The 12,522-nt window shown below is 34.2% G+C and overlaps 1 protein-coding gene and 1 pseudogene across 1 annotated transcript in view; one reads left to right on the forward strand and one right to left on the reverse strand.

Annotated features, from left to right (window-relative positions):
- ARHGEF38 (Rho guanine nucleotide exchange factor 38) overlaps window positions 1-11,167 on the forward strand; it is a 137,372-nt gene extending 126,205 nt beyond the window's left edge. The window contains exon 14 of the mRNA XM_030819182.1: window positions 7,750-11,167. Coding sequence (XP_030675042.1) covers window positions 7,750-7,935 — 186 coding nt within the window. The 3' untranslated portion in view covers window positions 7,936-11,167. The remainder of the gene's footprint in view (window positions 1-7,749) is intronic.
- Window positions 9,055-11,899, reverse strand: LOC100592602 (annotated as a pseudogene).
- Window positions 11,900-12,522: the final 623 nt, after the last annotated feature.

Genomic DNA, 12,522 nt, shown 5'->3' on the forward strand with positions numbered 1-12,522 from the left:
TATAGGGTTTTTTTTCCATGTAACAATGTATCTTAGACACAATTAAACCTAAATAGCTGTCTTATTCCTTAAAAAGCTCTACACAGTATTTAATTTTATGTATATAATTTATGTAACTATCACCCTAATAATAGATACATAGAATGTTTTGGGCTTTTAAAAAATTTCAAACAATATTTCAAGGAAGGGCCTTGTCCATCGATTTTTGTGCATTTATATGAGTATATAAGTGTAAAACAAATTCCTAAAATATTAGAGGGTCAAAGGTATATACATTTAAAGTCTTTATAGACATTGCCATACTGACCTTCAAAAGTATGGTATCTATTCAGTTTCTTTCATTAACAGTTATTGATTGCTGTCCAATTCATGACTGTTTTTTATTTTTTTTGGTTTGGTGTTTTTGTTTTCAAAAGCAGCTTATCAATATCTTATATTCATGTCATATAATTAACCCATTTTTAAGTGTACAATCCATGACTGTTAGCATGTATTACAAAGTTGTACAAGTTTAGTATATTTACAAAGTTGTGCAACCATCACTTTAATCCAATTTTAAAACATTTCTTTCACTCCAAAAAATCCTTTGCACCCATTTGTAGTCCCTCCTCTTTCCCACCCCAACCCCAGGGAACCACTAACCTACTTTCTGTCTCCATACATTTGTCTTTTCTGTATCTTTTGTATAAACAAAATTGTACAATATGTGGTGTTTTACGGCTGCTTTTTTTCACTTAGCAAAATTTATTGAGAGTCCTCCATGTTGTAGTATGTATATGTACTTTGTTGCTTTTTATTGCCTACTAATATTCCATTCTGTGGGTATATTTTGTTAATCCACTCACCAGTTGATGGTCATTTGGGTAACTTCTAGTTTGGGGCTATTGTGAATTATGCTGCTACAAATATTTGTGTGCAAGTCTTTGTTGTGGATTTAATTTCTCTTGAGTAGATACCCAGAAGTGTAATTTCTTATTGGTTTTATAAATGTATGTTTAAATTTTTAAGAAACTGCCAAATTGTAATCCAAGGTGGGTGCACCATTTTAGATTCCTACCAGCAAAGTATGAGGGTTATGGGTTGCATTTTCTTCACATCCTTGTCAACACTAGTTATTATTTGTCTTTTTAATTATAGCCATCTTGTGGGTATGAGGTGGTATCTCTTTGGGGTTTTAATTTGCACTTCTCTAATGATTAATGCTATTGAACATTTTTTCATGTGCTCATTTGCCATTCTTTTATTTCCTTTGGTGAATGTCTATTCAAATATTTGCCTATTTAAAAAAATTGGGTCATTTTCCTTCTTATTTTCCCATTGTAAGAGTTCTTTATAAACCTGAGTGCAAGTTTTTTTTTTAATCAGATATATAATTTGCAAATATTTTCACCTGGTTATAACTGACTCTTCACTTGTCTGGACATTACTATTTGTTCTTATTACCCTTCTGTCTTGACGTTTCAAAACACTATTTCTCTATTACTTGTTCACTCTGTTGTTTATTCAGTTTCTAAAAGACATATTATAATGCTAACTAATGAATTTTTATCAGCGAAATCTATGTACCTGATTAAATGTCCTGTCAGACTTTGCCTTGTCCCAATAACCTAGATGGACAGAAATCTGAGGGCCAAATTTATCAACACACTCTAAAGCTGGCTTGATGTTGAGTTCTTGTTCTTACTTGGCTCTACAGGGACTTTGGACTAAGCACCTCACATAGACTTTCTGCCTGGTGTTTGTAGTATGAGACTGCATTTAGTTCCTACTAGCTGGTACTTCAAAGCAATTTTCTCCAAGCAATCCTACCAATAGATATAATGTGAATTACATCCATTAGAGATTTCCATTACCAAGAGAGGAAAAAAATTAGATAGTATTTCAAAACAAAAAATATATTAATGGCATATCTTCATAAATTGTTATTTGCTTTCTTTTTCCTCTGCATTTGGCACCAATTTAAAATAGGCATAGCATCAGGAATATAAATATAAGCATATATAAGAATTATTACTAATAAAACTGTATTGAAGATGCATCTTGGATCTGTAGCACATGGAATCCCTGATACTTTCCCTCAGAGTAGAAATTATCTAACTCAAACTGAAGGTGAACCCTGTGCATGGACAAAGTCTGTCCCAACAAACTTACTACAAGATGAGGAAGAGGATGCACCTGTTGGAAACTTCAGTACAAGGGAGAAGAGAAGAAAAGGCTGCATAGAAATACCTCCCTTAATGTCTTAACTCCAGCCAATAGATGCACATGGGCCAGTGGTTTCCAGACTCCCCCTGTAATGCATAATGCATAATATTGAAAACAGAGAGAAAGGAGTATATTATGTCCCTAATCCTTGCCCCAGGGCTGATGTTTCTATTCTGTTGGCTTTTAGAAATTGTGGGGAGAAGAAAGTGATTAACCTCTGTATTTGTGATGTGATAGTATAAGTCAATACATTATAGAGGTCCCTGTAATGTGATCGAAAGTGGAAGAAAATTATATCTTCTTTACCAACAGTGAGAATACAGTACATATTGTAATAGTTCACATTTGCGGTATCCTACAAAGCAATTTTCTGTGTGGCTATTTAGACTTTTGTTCTTGATTTTATTTTATTATCAGGAACATCAGCTGAAACTTGTAATGGCTTAATTGGATGCCACTTTTGGTTATCATTTATTTCCCTCTCCCTTCCTACTGTGGTAGCACTTTTTTTATTTCCTCCAGAATTGCTATAGCATGTTTCCAAGGGGTGTTGTAGGATATAGTCTGGTTTTATTGATGGGTTTAGTGGACTCTGACAAAAAGGACTGGTGGCCTCTACCTCATACTCAGGGGGTATCTTTGGGGCCCTAAAGATCATTCACATATAGGCAATTTCAAACTTAGATTCTAGTGGCTCCGTGATTTTTATACTAGAGCTGAATTTTTAACCTGGACGTGAAGACCTGAAGCAGTCTATGAATGAGTTTTGGGAGGATTTAATGAGTCTCCTCAAATACATTGGAAATATTGTGCTTATTTGCATATGTACACATCTATGGTAAAAGAAGTCTATCTTTTTAAACAGACTTTTAAAAGAAAATTTTATCTAAAATGTTAGAAATCACTGTGTAGAGGTTTAACTTGCTTATCCATTCTCCACCTCAAGTAAGAAGAGAGATTGCGACAAAAAAGTTCCCCCAAATTATGTTCTGGAGCCTTTGTTGAATAATGGGGATGAGCTAGTGGATAGTCACAACCTGGCAGTACTGATTTATACCAAGAATCTTAGTTTTTAAGTTCTTCATTTTGTTTTTTGCTATATCAAAGAATATAACAAAAGCATTCACATAAATATGCCTTCCTATTCTAATGTATTTTCTCCTTTTGTCCATCAAATAGTAATGGCATGCTCTGCATTAGTGTTCCATGCTGCATAACAAATTACCACAAACTTGGTGGCTTAAAACAATACAAACATATTTTTCAGGGGCTGTTGTCAGGAGTCCAAGCACGGTTTAGCTGGGTGCCCTGCTTAAGATCTCACGTAGCTGCAATCTAGGTGTTTGCTGGTTGTATTGCTTCTGAAACTGGGGGTTCTCTTCCCAGCTCATGGTCATTGGCAGAATTAAATTTCTTGTTCTGGTCGGACAAGGAGTCCTTACTCCTTTTTCTTGTTGGCAATTAGCCAGAAACCACTTTCAACAACCAAAAATGGAAGGAAGGAAAGAAGGAAGAAAGGAAGAGAGGAAGATGGCAGGAAGGAAAAGAAGATACTAATAGCAGTTGGGTGGGTTTTGTTTTGTTTTGTTTTGCTTGACTTTACTTAAAATTTTTTTCTTCATCAAAATTGCTCATGTGATTAAAACATATAATTGTTAAGTGAAGAACATGAAAGCTTGCTCCTGAAGGGTGAGAGAGAATAATGAGCATTTTTCATGCAGTACAACTATCTTGGTTTCCAGAGATACATGTGATATACCATAAATGCTGATTCTGTACCTTTTAGTTTTAGAAAAGAAGATTAACATATATTATGACTTTTGTTGCTGTTAGTTGGAGAATTGGGATAAAAATAAAATGATACTCAGTGAAGTCAGGTAATGTGGCTCACTGAGGAAGGAAAAATCAAATGCACAAATATAGAATAAGGGAATGCCAAACTGGGAATGTTACCACAGGGAAAGATCTGGTGGTTATAAGCAGTGGGTAATAAATTAGGTATGAGTCAATAATACAGTGTTATAAAAAAAGTAAATGTGGTAGAAAACTGAGTTGTATTCACAGAATACTGCACATAAAATGAGTCAGAGCTTTATAGAGTAGAAAGAAGCAATCAATAAAATACATTTTTAAAAGTGCCAAGGAAAAACAGAAGAAGATTTGGTGATTATGGCTCAAATTAACAACATTGTAATTAATGTGCCCGGACCAAAACATATTAGCATTTAAGGTTAGAAAGATAAAGACTAAAACAATTAAAATGTTGAAGATAATGAGAAATCTTTCAGTTCTTAAATGCATGACAGGTCAAAAATGTATAACTTGTAGTCTAACATTAAGGAGACTAAAAATACTAAAAAGGAGACTTAAAAAAGAGACTGAAAATAGACTGCTGTCTCTTTAAAAGCAGCTTACTTCCATTTTGAGTATATAATATATGCCCCCATTTAACATAAATTATATAAAAACTAAAAAGTGCTCATCCTAAATAAATTTTGGGTCATGATTATCTAAAGCATTGAAAGTATATAATTTTGTACTTTAAATTTACAATTTCATGAGAATGTATTTTAATATTTAGAATATAAACTATAATTTCATACCAAACAGATCTAGATGGAAGAGTTTATATTTCGCTTGAGAGAATTCTGCTAAAGTGAAAAACTACCACAAATATTTAGAAATGTTCTATTAGTAGGCAATCTAACCTGCTAAAAAATCTATAGTTGCATTGGTGAAGCATTACCTATTATTTATAAAAATTATAAAAGATGATTACCAACCACTAATGCAGGCTCTTACAGATGTTTCAGATGTATTATAGTACATTACATTCCCGAATACTTTTGCAAACCAAATCTTCCATTCTGTTCCTGTGGATTTATTCAATGTTTTCACTTTCTAAACAACAAAACAACACCATCTACAATATACTAGAAACTCCAGTCCCTCCCTGCAAGAATACACTTTGTACATACTTGCTAAAACAAGAGTTTGGTCTCTAAAGCATTATGAGAAATGGACCAAGCACAGGATTTGAAGTTAGAAGATATTGGTCACAGCAGCACCAATTAGCTGTATAATTAAAAATATGTTTCTTCTGTAAGACATAACTCATAGGGTTGTTGAGGACAAAGCACATTCAACATATAACTGCCATGCGCTCTGTAAAAGGTGTTTATTATTGCTACCACTCCATTGCTAAAGAATTTATCGTATTTTTAATTTTCTTCTTTATTTAAAAAAATTATGTAATAATTTGACCATGTTCATCAATCTCTTGTATGTATCTTTTATGATACAAGATGATGTCTTGTATGATATCCATGCCTTTCAATAAATATTTGAATATTCCTACTAATTTTCAGGTCAAATCAATAAATATCTGAATTCCTACTTTGTACCATAATGTGGTCAATGGAGAAAAGTTTAAATGTGTCTCTTAGCACATTTGGGCTGCTGTAACAAAACACCATAAACTGGTTGGCTTATAAACAACAGAAATTTATTTCTTACAGTTGTGGAGGCTGGAAGTCCGAGATCAAGGCACCAGTTTATGTGGTGTTTGCTGAGGGGCAACTTTCTGGTTCATAGATGGCACCTTCTCGTTGGGCCCTCACACGGTGGAAGGGGTGAAGAGTCTCTTTTGGGCTTCTTTTAAAAAGAAACCAACCCCATTCAGGAAGTTGAAGGCTAATCACCTCTCAAAGGCCCTGCCTCTTAATAGCATTACCTTGTGGATTAGGCTTTCAACACATAAACTTTGAGGGGAAACAAACATTCAGACCATAGCAATGTGGTTCTTTCCTTGGGGAGCAGCTCATATTAGTTGATAAATCAATATACCAATCAATGGAATCAAAGTTTCATCAAAAGTTAAATAACAGTTTAATATTTAAATAACAACTTCAGCTACAGCTATAGTCTCCTTTCCATACTATCCATTCTCTTTTCCTGCTTAATAAAGTAATTAAGTCATCTTATTTCTCATCGTTTCCCTTATCTATTGAACCTCAAGTTTGAGAGTTAATCTGCTTGTCTTTTCCTATATGTTGTTTTCATGTATTCATCTCCGTACCTTCAAATATGACATATTCACGCCTTTTGTCAGCTTTGTCATTTATGAAAGATAACTTCTTTCAAAATCCAGCTCACCATTAGCTGATGCATCATCTGTATGTAGAGTTGTTGCTGTTTTGGTGTGTTTTGTTTTGTTCACTGGCATTTTCTTTTCCTAGCTGAGTTGTAAGTTCTCCAATAAAATAATAACTGGCACTTAGTAGGTACTTGAAAAATTTTCATTAAATAAATGAATGAGAATAAGTGTTGCTTAAATAAATGAATGGGAATAAACTAAGCCAATTGCTTAATTTTATGCCATTACTAAACATTTTTATTATCAATCTTATGATTTTATTGGAAGAATAACTAAACACTTATTTTGGGGCTTCTTACGCACTTTATCAAGTGTTCTTTTGAGGTCAGAGAAAAATTCTTTTGACTGAAATATTTTATTATTCTAGGCCACAAAATAACTTTTAAAATTATAAATTTAATACATTGTCATTATAAAGGTTTGGGAAATAAAGAAGGGAACAAGGAAGTAAAAATGAAAATCAGCTGTAATTGTACCATTCAAAGAAACAATAACAATATTAGACTTATATTGTACATCTAATTTTATGTTCTTTTTAAGGCTTACTATTTTATCATAAGTGTTTCCCATGTTATTAGTCTCAGAAAGCATCGTTTTTGTTGTTGTTTTGTGTTTTTTTTTTTTTTTTTGGAGACAGAGTCTCACTCTGTCACCCAGGCTGGAGTGCAGTGGCACGATCTCGCTCACTGCAACCACCGCCTCCCTGGTTCAAGCTATTCTCCTGCCTCAGCCTCCTGAGTAGCTGGGATTACAGGCGCACACCACAACACCCAGCTAATTTTTGTATTTTTTAGTAGAGACGGGGTTTCACCATGTCAGTCATGCTGGTCTTGTACTCCTGACCTCGTGACCCGCCTGCCTCGGCCTCCCAAAGTACTGGAATTACAGGCGTGAGCCACTGCGCCCGGCCTGCACCGTTTTTAATGACTACAAATTTCCTTAGTATGAGGGTCTGGAATTTAACTATAAAACTTCTAGTGTTATTCCTACTACTCTCCCACTTTTCACCATTCCTATGGGTAATCCAGTAACATTGTTACGCAAAAATTTCTGCCAATGTTTCCGTAGAAGAGATTCTTCAAGCTATTTTGATTCACAAGGAATTAACATCTTAACATTATTAAAAATCTTTTAATAGAAACTGCCAAGTTGCCTTCAAGCATGGACAATGTATACTCCTCCTAACAGAATAAGAAGAATACCTATTTCACTCCATTCTCACCTGGGTTGTATTTTAGCAAAATATATCCAATAGAAGGGGTTGGACAATGTGAATTTGGCAAAACAAAAAAACTTTAGCATTGCTTCTAAAAGCTTGGAAACTTTTATTATGTTTCTCTTAATATTCGGGTTCCAATTCCAGTAATGTCTTTTGTTTCTTTGTCTAGATTTTCTATGCAGTTCATGCTTTTCAAGCACGGAGTGACCATGAACTCAGCCTTCAGGAATACCAGAGAGTTCATATACTTAGGTTTTGTGACCTAAGTGGCAATAAAGAGTGGTGGTTAGCTGAAGCTCAAGGGCAGAAAGGATATGTGCCCGCTAACTACCTTGGAAAGATGACTTATGCCTAAGAAAATAAGCCTTCAACTTTTATTTTCCAGTAAGTTGTTGATTGACTACCTCATAAAACTGACATTACAAAACTTTGGACCAGAAAGCAAGAAACCTCCAAACTACAGAAAATGATACTGTACTGAGTTTTCAGGAATACTGTACTTCCTAACAGGATTATTGCATGAATGTATTATAAAGGATACATGTTGAAAGAAATACTAAGCCAACAGAAATAGCAAAGCAAATAACCCAAGCTTCAACTATCAACTACTTAAAAGTGAAGATCTTTTGAAAGAGTAATTATATTCTTTTATCATCAAGAAAGGTTGGATCCAAAGGTTTTTCAATTTACTTTTTTTTTTACTGTATGATGTATTTTGCCTCAAATGTTTTTGTTTTTCATATTGCTCTCTTGCAAATGCATACATGTTTATATACATACATATAAACCATATATATTATGTAGCTTTATACACATATGTGGATAATATGAATTATACACCTATATGTATAAACCAGAATATACACCAAATATACATAAGAGGAATATACCACCAACTAGAAGTCTTTGATAATATATTTTGTTAATGTTTTGTTTATATGTTTTGAACTAAAAGAAAACTGAATAACTTGATATTAACATGTAACATTACTGAATGCATACTATATGCCAGACATTGTTCTAAGTGCTTTATATGTACTCACTTGTTTAATACTCAAAACATCAAGAAGAAACCACGGTCCAAAAAGGTGAAGTAATTTAATCCAAATCACATTGCTAGTAAGTGCTGGGTCTGGACTTAAACCTAGGTATTGTAAACCAAAAATAAAAGTCTAAGGCTTCCAACCATCTAAATAGACTCCCTCAGCCAGGGCTTTTTTCTTTCCTTTTTTTTTTAAAAAAAAAAAAAAAAAAAAAAAGACAATAAAAGGAGGTTTTTTTATTCAAAGGTGTAACTGGATAAGTAGGTTTGTTTACAACCATTCTTGTGAAATACTTTTTTAAAAAAATACGATCAACTTCTTTGCAAATAGCAGACACATACCTCAACAATGATGACCTAATTTTTGATCCATAATATACATGATTAGGTAGAAATAGGCAAGCTCACACTGGTAAATTAACTATCAAATACTCAGTCAAAACTCCGTTTGTAGCCCCCACTTCTTGATCTATTTCTATTCCACTTCGTCTTCTACCATCTTGTCGACTTCCTGAGCGACTGCCTTGTCGACTCTCTCTACCTGACCAACCGCCAGATCAACCACCTGACTGGCCCGACCAGCCATTCCTCTGTCTGGAATTAGAAGATGTTTCCATCATAATATTCTTTAATTTCAGGTAATTTAGCTGGCACTGAGAGTATCCAGCCAGAATCATGCCACTCTGCCTGTAACCTTTGACTCAGTTGGAGGAATATCAAAGCAAACACCCCTATTTCCTTTCAGGAGGCACACTCTGGTAATCTGAGACACTGCATTACTATTCAGCTTTCTAAGTTCTTTCCAAGCACGGCTGACATCCTGTATTTCCTCTAGGCTTTCCAGAGTCATGATCACAAACCCCTTATCAGGGTTGATTAAAGATCATGGTTCAAAGCTTGATACACCAGAAACGTGGGCTAAAGCTGCAGCCAATGCATCCATCGCCCCTTTCTCTTCTATCAGTATCTGAGCTGATGGTTGGAAAAAAATCAACAGCAGCATAAGAAATGGAAGCCAGAGCATCCATGCTTTTAAATTTAACTAAATCCATTGTAGAAGGAACACCTACACATTTAAAAGTAATTCCTGTTTTTTGTTCCACGTCTTAGTTGACCTCTTTCTCTTGGTTGATAAAAACATATACAAACCCCTGTCTTTCCAGCTTTATCCATGCATCCAGAGAGATGGATATAGGACTCAATATCCTGAGGAGGAGAACTTTGAATCACCAGGTCAACTACAGGAATGTCCAAACCACGAGGAGCCACATTGGTTGCCACCAAAACTTTATAATTACCTCTCTGAAGCCTTTTAGTGTAATTTCTCTTTATGACTGTGCAATGTCCCCATGTAAACACAGTGCATTCTGTTTTGTGCAGATTCATGGCCATGTCAGTTACATTCTTCTTGGTCTCACAGAAAACAATAGCCCTCCCTTCAGATCCACTGTAGACTTGAAGGACATCTCATTATCATCTGTGTTTTATAAAGGAGGAAACTGAAGACCTCACATGGAGCGACTGGGATTTAAAACCAGGTCTTCTGACTTTAAGGCCTTTTCTTTTAGTGTTTTCCCTTTTCTTTTCCTTAAGTCACTAAAATCTATAGTCATATAATCTTACAAAAAGCATGATATGCAAAATAGAAAAATGATAGTCACCACATATCTACTAATGGGATTAAAATGTACAATCCTAATAGCTTACTTGTTAGCACACTTGCTTATCTGTCCATTCATTCATTGAACCAGTATTTATTGAGAGTTAGTGGGAATACAATGCTGCGCAAGACAAACAAGATCCCTCCCTTCATACCACTTAAATTCTAGTGGGGAAAACATCTGCACATAACAAACTAAATAAAATGATCATAAAATAATAAATGCTATTTATATAAAACTGGCTACTTTCATTACTGCTCAGTTAAAGGGTCTTGTAGCTCATTTTATGATATGAAAAAAATCAAGGTCTAAAAGCTCCTTGAGACAATTTAAACTCTAATACCAAATATACCTCTACAAAATACCAAACTGAGCTAAATACTGTATTAGATATGTGTACTTATACATATGTACGTAACCTAAATATATGTATGCACACATTATCTATACAAAGAGCCATACTCAGTGAAAGATAAATTACCTCCTAAAGTCCCCTCTGAGGTACAATAGAAATTAAAATAATTGCTTCTCTTCTCAACTCTATGTAGCACGTATTTTCTGTGATGGGATAAATGTTTTCATTTCAAGTGCCAATGTGTGAACTGTAATAAACATTACTACTTTCATTTTTTGTAGGTATGGAGGTTACATTAACTGTTATAGTTGCCGAGCTGAGTTTTTATGTCAGGTAATTTTGTTTAGTCCAAACTGGTTTTGAACTATAAACAATTATGCATATGTATTTTTTGGTTTCTTTGACCCTGAAGGGAAATTGGGGTGTATGTCAAATTGATGTTTTATCAAAATAAATCTGTTTTTCAAAGCAAAAGTCTCTGTAGGATTGAGATAATTCATTATTTACATATGGGGTAAACAGACATTTACTGCCTATTGAGATCATGATTGAGATAATGGATTATCTCAATCCTGGATTCTAATTTACTACAAATAATTTAGCACCATTATTTAACAAAGCAGTTTAAAATAATAATCTTTCCTTTAAAAAAAAAAAGACCAAGCTTAATTTTAAAAGCTTTGTGTTTACAGAGATCACCTATCAATATACTTTAGAATAATGATGTTAGAAAAACCTAGGGATTAAGGAAGACAGTTTGAGATTAGAGATTTGTAGAGTGAAGATTTAGTAGCACACATCAAGTTTGATGGAACAGGCTGTTCATAGTCTTGTGAATGTGTGAATTTGTTGGATATCCAGTTTTTTTGCTGTGAATAATAAATTGTTTCTCTGATGCAGAGGGCTTCCTATCTTCTCTCAGAATATACATGTACAACAATTGCTGGTTAATTTGTTAGCTTGCAAGTAAGACAACAACTCAGACCTTCCACATTTTCTGACTTAACCCACTTATGCCTAGTGTTCCATTATTGCAACGCTCAGCTTGTAGGAGTTATTTATATCCTACGGTTCAAGGTCATCACCAGGTCTGATTTTTCACCAAAAAAATTTGCAACCTCTGGCATAAATGGGTTAACAATGTACAAAACAATCTCAAGAATTAATCATTATATAGGAGCTTACTGTATACAAAGTTAGCTAAAATTAGGTAAAATGCTGTAACATTTTGAGCACTAAGTAAGATAGCCTTTTCTTTCATGGTATAGGAAGAAGCCATCAGTGTGTGAACAAGTCATACATTTTCATCTGCAAAGACCCTTGGGAAATGATATTTTTCTTCAAAACTTATCAGGAATGTGCATAACCAGGATGAATCAAAATTCAACATTTATTACATACTATGTGCATATATTACATTGGCAATGTAGGAAAAGTGAGCAATGTGAGAAAAAATATTGTATTAAACACCAAGAGAGTTCACAATTTATTGGAAAAAGATATATCCTTAAATAACTGAAATGAGGTGATAAAAAAGGTAAAGATACCATATGAGGTATGATAAATCAATTAGGAAAATCCATTGATATGAGAAATCAATAATGAAAAAATAATTTTGAAAAAGATGAAATAATTGGGAGGGAGAGGGAGAGTCAGTTGAAATGGGGCTAGCACAGAAAATGAACACCCAGAATACGGGGAGGAAAATAGAAAACTATGTTGGGTCATCCCTGCCGCCACATAAGGCACCTCATTCATCAGGATCAACTCTTGGGGCTTTGCTAGAAGACGAACTATTTCTTTTTCCTTAAATTCACAGATGCTTTCAATCTTCTGAAGATCTCATCGAGAACCAGTCATTCTAATCATTGTTTTCACACACTA

Source organism: Nomascus leucogenys, chromosome 9, assembly GCF_006542625.1.
Source record: "Nomascus leucogenys isolate Asia chromosome 9, Asia_NLE_v1, whole genome shotgun sequence".
NCBI lineage: Eukaryota > Metazoa > Chordata > Mammalia > Primates > Hylobatidae > Nomascus > Nomascus leucogenys.